The following is a 6261-nucleotide window of genomic DNA, read 5'->3' on the forward strand; positions in this document are numbered from 1 at the left end:
CTTATTTTTTTTTTCTAGAGCTTTTATTTTACATGGTTACTTTTCCTTAATTTACGTCTGCTATTTTTAAAGCAAAAAAGAAACAGCTGAAAGAGTTGGCTAGAAAGCCAGAATGTGAAAATGAGAAGCTAATACAGTTGCGAAACACTTTAATGGAGGAGTTCACGAAGACTGAGGCACCTAGAGGAATTATTTTCACAAAGACCCGGCTAAGTGCCTTTGCTCTATTCCAGTGGATTAAGGATAACCCAAAATTTGAAGAAGTGGGAATTAAGGCCCATCATCTTATTGGTGCTGGACATAACAGTGAAATGAAACGCATGACTCAGGTACAGAACTATGCATTAAAATCTTGTACATGATTTGAGAAAACAGCTTGGTTTAGTACTAGAACAGCAGACTGAAGTTTGGAGCCCAGAGTTCTGGTTTCAAACCTGCCAGCAATTTACCTTCATAATCTTCAGGATGGATTAATAACAGTGTCAGAATAATTCTCTTTCCACAACAGCAAGCTTTTTTGATTTTGGATTCTATGGCAATAGGAGTAACAGACAGCCATTTCCTAGAGGAGTATGTAGTCAAAAAGAACAGGAGTAGTGAGGCATGGGAAGAAGTGAAAAAATGACAATAGCAAAAATGCGATAGTTTAATGAGATTATACTTACCAGCACTACAGTAATTCAAATTATATTTAGTCACTACATTGAAAAATAAAATTACAATGTTGATTATGCCTGTCTGTTTCTGATACCATCCCTTAATCAACTTACGCTGATTTATATGCATGCTTTACACTGACATGTAGTTATTGAAAGAGTATTTGCTAAAATTTTCCATGAAAATATCACAACTGGTCATTCAACAGTCCATCTAGTACCATTGTGTTGACTTCATATACAATATCTCTGTGATGATTTATACCTCCAAATTAACATTTCCAAAACAAAATACTTCGGTATCCTAAGACCTCTCTACTATTCTGCTTTTTACTCCACATAAAATTGCAACCTCAGCATTTAAGCAAAAATGGTGTGGTTTACTGCTGGGCAGAGTCCATTTCCTTCAGCTGCTCTGTTTCAAAAAAGAGTTAAGAATTGTTCTCTCAAAGTTTCTTGTTTTCTATTAAAATTTTATATTTAATCTGTGCACCACATTGCACAAACAAAACAATAGCCTGTACATTTTGAAATTGAATATAGGAAATAGGAAGTTCCTTTCCTGCGCTCAAGCTTGTTTGAAATCTACAACTAATTCAGAAGTCTGTGTTTTGGATGCTTTATTTTTCAAGTGTATCATTTTCTGTGCTTTTTGTGCTGCCCAGATCACCCAAATTACAGTCCCCATTTATTATGGAGAATTTTAAGTACTTTAGAACTTAACTTGAAAGTGCTGAAGTCTGTACTTCAGGCTGAACTTACCGAAGTGTTAGAAATCCAGAACCTCTGAATAAGTACTTAATTTTAAAATGATAAAGCAACTACATTATCAAAACCCCTACTGCCTATGAAATAGGCTACAAAGCTCTATGCTTGGTTACCTTAGAAAGATTGGCTTCTGCTCCCTTCTCCCTCAAAAAAGGCACTGAACACCTATTATATTCATACGAACTCTGTGTTTGTGGTCTTGAAAGATGCTTAAATGCAGTTGTTGAAGCCGCTTGATGTTTGGCACTCCGCTCTGAAATGATTGAACTATAATTCCTTAAACCTTTTAATTAGAATAAACTGATGACAGAAACTAAAACTAAAAATTAATGTACTGAGTTTTATTTTGGTTTTTTTTTAATTTACAGAATGAGCAAAGGGAAGTTATTGATAAATTCCGAGGTGGAAATTTGAATTTACTTATTGCTACTACTGTAGCTGAGGAAGGCCTAGACATCAAAGAGTGTAACATTGTTATTCGCTACGGCCTCGTCACCAATGAAATTGCTATGGTGCAGGTATGAGTTTACAGTTAGATAACTTCTTTTTTTGAAGTGCTTTTCTGTTTGGAATATGCAAGTGGTAAATCATATACCTGGGGTTTGGAGATAATTTTGAAACACTTCCATGCTAAAAGAGAAAATGCTCTTGCAACAAGGTTCATTTCCAGTTGCGATCCTCAGTTTGTATGCAGTGTAACATTTGCCTTCATGTGTAATGGTATAACATCCATTTAAAGCTCTACAGAAACGATAAGCTCTTTTAATAGAAAAGGTATAAGAATATGATCAGCAGACTGGTTGATGTAAAAGAAATTTGTACCACCAACAGCAAAAAAGAAATACTTGCATATCAGAATACCCTTTTTTTCCATGTTCTCACTTAATTTGTGAACACGAATATTTATATATTTAATATTTAAACGCATGTTTACTTTTTGGTGACAAAATATAGTTTCTGCTTTGCAAAATGCTGTGCTAATTACAAACCTCCTGAGTATTATTTTCACAGATATCTTTGATAATACAGGAAAAGTATGTGTTATTCACTGACTCTTTGTCTGTCTGAGTTAAGTGGAAGAAAGTCCTCTGTGGGGACGCTGCATAAGGAACAGTACATGTCTTCCCTTACAGAACTAGGAAGAAATGTCGTGTGGTGGTGGTGTGCTGTTTATGTTGCATTCCTTGCAAATTGCAGGCTCGTGGTCGAGCTCGAGCTGATGAGAGCACCTATGCACTTGTGGCTTCGGTTGGCTCAGGAGCTGTTGAACGTGAAGATGTTAATATTTTCCGTGAGAAAATGATGTATAAAGCCATTCAGCATGTCCAGAAAATGCCACAGGATGAGTATTTAAAGAAGGTATTTACTGCAAGTCTGCACTTTCCCTTTAAAGAAGACTGATTTATATCATAAGAAATACTTTCTATTTGAAATCTATTTAGGGGAGGAAAACTTAAAATAATATTAGTTATTACATATGGCCTTGAATTCTTTTGCCAATATTTGTTTTATAATCTATGTTTTCTGGGCCTTTAGAAAATTATGCTTTGCTATTGGTAAAGGGGGAAACGCATAAGTCAGGAAAATTGACTAGAAGTCATGTTGTCAGTGAACTGGGTAAAATAACTGGAAAAGAAAACTATTACTATCATTCCACCAGAATATTACAGTGCTCTTACTGATCTATTTCTAGATCCAGAATTTCCAGTGCCAAAATATAGTGGAAAAAGAAATTAAGGCAAAGAGACATCAGCACAAGACATACAAGAAAAATCCTTCACTATTAACATTCCTATGCAAAAATTGCCACAAGCTGGTATGTTCTGGAGAAGACATAAGAGTTATTGAGAACATGCATCATGTCAGTGTGAAAAGAGATTTCCAGTAAGTGTTTATGAACTACTTCATCTCTTTCCAACAGAAATAGATTTTGTTTTCAGCAGGGCTGCACAGGGCCCATAACCCTCTAGGCCCTGTGAGGAAAAAAAAAAACTTATTCCAATATTGTCAAGTCCTAGGCTCTGTGGAGTTTAAAGTTAATGAGTTTAAAGGAAATGTTCGTTCTTACCCCTGATTTCAAGGTTGTCCTGGTTTTGGTTTGGATAGAGTTAATTTTTTTCTTAGTAGGTGGTGCACTGCTGTGTTTTGGATTTAGTATGAGAATAATGCTGATAATGCACTGCTGTTTTAGTTGTTACTAGATAGTGCTTACTCTGAAGTCAAGGACTTCTGTTTCCCATGCTCTGCCAGTGAGGAGGGGCACAAGAAGCCAGGACAGAGCACAGCCTGACCTGAACTAGCCAAAGGGGTATTACATACCTTGGAACATCATGCTCAGCATATAAACTGGGGGGAGTTGGCCAGAAGGGACAGATTGCTGCTCGGGGATGGGCTGGGTATTGGTCAGCGGGTGGTGAGCAATTGTACTGCGCACCACTTGGGTTTCTTGGGGTTTATTCCTGCTCTTTTATTATTATAATATTTGACTTTATTTCAATTATTAAACTGTTCATATCTCAACCCCTCAAAGGGGTTTACCTTTTTCCAACTCTCCTCCCCATCCCACCTGGCGTGGGGGGACAGTGAGCAAGGGCTGCATGGTACTTAGTTGCAGGCTGGGGTTAAACCACGACAGGTGAGCAGAGTTTGAAACTTTGCAAAAGGATACAGGGTCTATGGTAATATTAAGTAGGTCACTTATTGTATAATATGGTATGTATTCCACAGTGTAACTGTAACCAAAGATGAGTACCCGTTACCCACACACACCAGTAACAGGCCCAGGATAAGAGTTTAACTATGACCAGTGACTCAAGCAACATATCGGCCACAAGCTGTGCACTGACAATTGTATTTTTAGAGGATGTTCATACTGGTGACATACCTCTTTTAGTTCTTCCAGTGTTCTTGCTTCTTAGCTCCATTGCAAGAGATGCAGTCTAGTTTGATAAACATTTGTGCTAAAATGTTTGACTTTTCCATGCCATGATGGCAGCAGGTGATTTTCTCTGTCCACTTATAATGGAAATTTAGAGTCCAAGAAAATGTTTTAATTCAACTTCAATTGCATTTGCTTGCTGCAGGAAATTTGTAACGGGTAGTGTACATTACAGATCACTCATGCTTTATTAATTGTCTAGCAGACACCATCCTACCAAGTTACTGCCCTCTAAAGTTCTAGTTTCTTTGGGACATAACTGGTAAAATTTGTAAAGATTTTGTGTCTTTGTGAAGAGTTATGAGAAATTAGTATCTGTATGTTGAAAAAATTAAAATTGAGCTGCAGCCGTAAACATTAAACTTTTACCATGTTTTTACCATGAAATTGTCTTGCCAGCATAATGTTGTCCATCAATTCAAACTACAGGGTAATAATCCTTACAGCCCCTCTGCACAGGTTAGTAGTAACCCTGAAGACCAAGTACTCCCTAAACTAAATGATATAAGAATGTGCTAGATCTATCTCTGATTAGAACAGAGAGCCTGCTGCTCCTGCTTTAAGGTGTATAAGGGTGGGTGCAGCTCCTGAAATGCTATGAAAGGAGGCATGGAAGACACCTGTATTTCACTATTACATAGGAGCATGAAAGGACCTTGCATTTTCTCCATCTCTTGAATGTTCACAGCAGTCAGAGAGTTTATGACCTTTTACATTTCATATCTGACTTCAGCAATTGTAGTCACTGTTTAAGTCCATACATAGCAGTGAATCTGATGCATGCTGTCTAACTGTTTTTCAGAAGTCTTTACCATACAAGAGAAAATAAGACACTGCAAGATAAGGATGCTGATTACCAGACAAATGGAGAAATTATATGTAAAGATTGTGGACAAGTGAGGAAAAACTTACCTTCCTACTTTTATGGTGGTGGCGGTGTCTGTATTTATTTTTGTCTAATGATCTTGTCTATTTTATCTGAAATGTAATTTTCGTATATTTGCAGGCTTGGGGAAATATGATGGTTCACCGAGGTCTTGACCTCCCTTGTCTAAAGATTATAAATTTTGTGATTGTGTTTGAAGACAAGAAGATAACAAAAGAAATTTTTAAGAAATGGAGAGAACTGCCCATTAAGTTCCCTAGTTTTGATTATACAGCTCATTGTCCTTCAAGTGATGAAGATTAAGGACTTAAAATGAAAATTAAAAGCCCTTTTTCAACTTTTCTCTTCCTGCTGATTAGAAGCTCCTGTGTCCCATAGGAAGTGCTGCATCAAATACTGTGAAAGCCCCTGGGCCTGAGGAAACTGTCTTGAAGAGTTAAAAAAAAAAAAAAAAAAAAAAAAAAGGAAGGAGAAGGACAAAGTCACATGGCTGCTGTCTGCACTCAGATTTGCTCTGGTACTCCATGGAACAAATTCCCATCTCTACTCACTACAGTCCATCATATGGTGACAACACTGTCAGAAGTGTGTTAGGTGACCCATTGTCAAGCATAGACCATAGGACAGATATCTTGAGATGTGCCATGGTGATTATTTTCTGTTTTAATTCCTGCTATAACCCTTTTGAAGATAAAGTGTTTCAAAAGAGGAGCTATGTTAAAAGATTAGAGGAGCGTTATTTCTGAATCATTGTTGCTTCATCAGTGTTTTCATGACTGAGTTCTTCCCCTCTTATCTTTAGCTGTAAGCTCATACATTTTGACAGATTAAAATGAAGTTTCTGTTAAAAGATATTTCAAAAAATCAAGCCCTTAACCTGACTTGAAATTGATTATTTTACTGTCCAAGAAGCCCAATGCCAACTGACTTTCTGTGTGTTACTTTCATTGGATTGTTAAACTGACTGTATAATGAGGTATGTATTTTTTTCAATAAATTACTCTAATGATTAA

The 6261-nt window shown here is 36.8% G+C and overlaps 1 protein-coding gene across 5 annotated transcripts in view; it reads left to right on the forward strand.

Moving 5' to 3' along the window:
* The window catches only part of IFIH1 (interferon induced with helicase C domain 1), a 28508-nt gene extending 22247 nt beyond the window's left edge, over window positions 1–6261 (forward strand). For 2 of the 5 annotated variants that reach the window (XM_030487394.1, XM_030487395.1), the window contains 6 exons: window positions 73–329; window positions 1793–1942; window positions 2622–2783; window positions 3118–3308; window positions 5165–5258; window positions 5369–6261. In XM_030487394.1, the coding sequence (XP_030343254.1) occupies window positions 73–329; window positions 1793–1942; window positions 2622–2783; window positions 3118–3308; window positions 5165–5258; window positions 5369–5551 (1037 nt within the window). In that variant the 3' untranslated portion in view covers window positions 5552–6261. Of the gene's footprint in view, window positions 1–72; window positions 330–1792; window positions 1943–2557; window positions 2784–3117; window positions 3309–5164; window positions 5259–5368 lie in introns of all 5 variants that reach the window. The other 3 variants (XR_003991568.1, XM_030487396.1, XR_003991567.1) reach the window with 3 other exon arrangements.

This window comes from Strigops habroptila, chromosome 5 (assembly GCF_004027225.2).
Source record: "Strigops habroptila isolate Jane chromosome 5, bStrHab1.2.pri, whole genome shotgun sequence".
NCBI classification, from domain to species: domain Eukaryota; kingdom Metazoa; phylum Chordata; class Aves; order Psittaciformes; family Psittacidae; genus Strigops; species Strigops habroptila.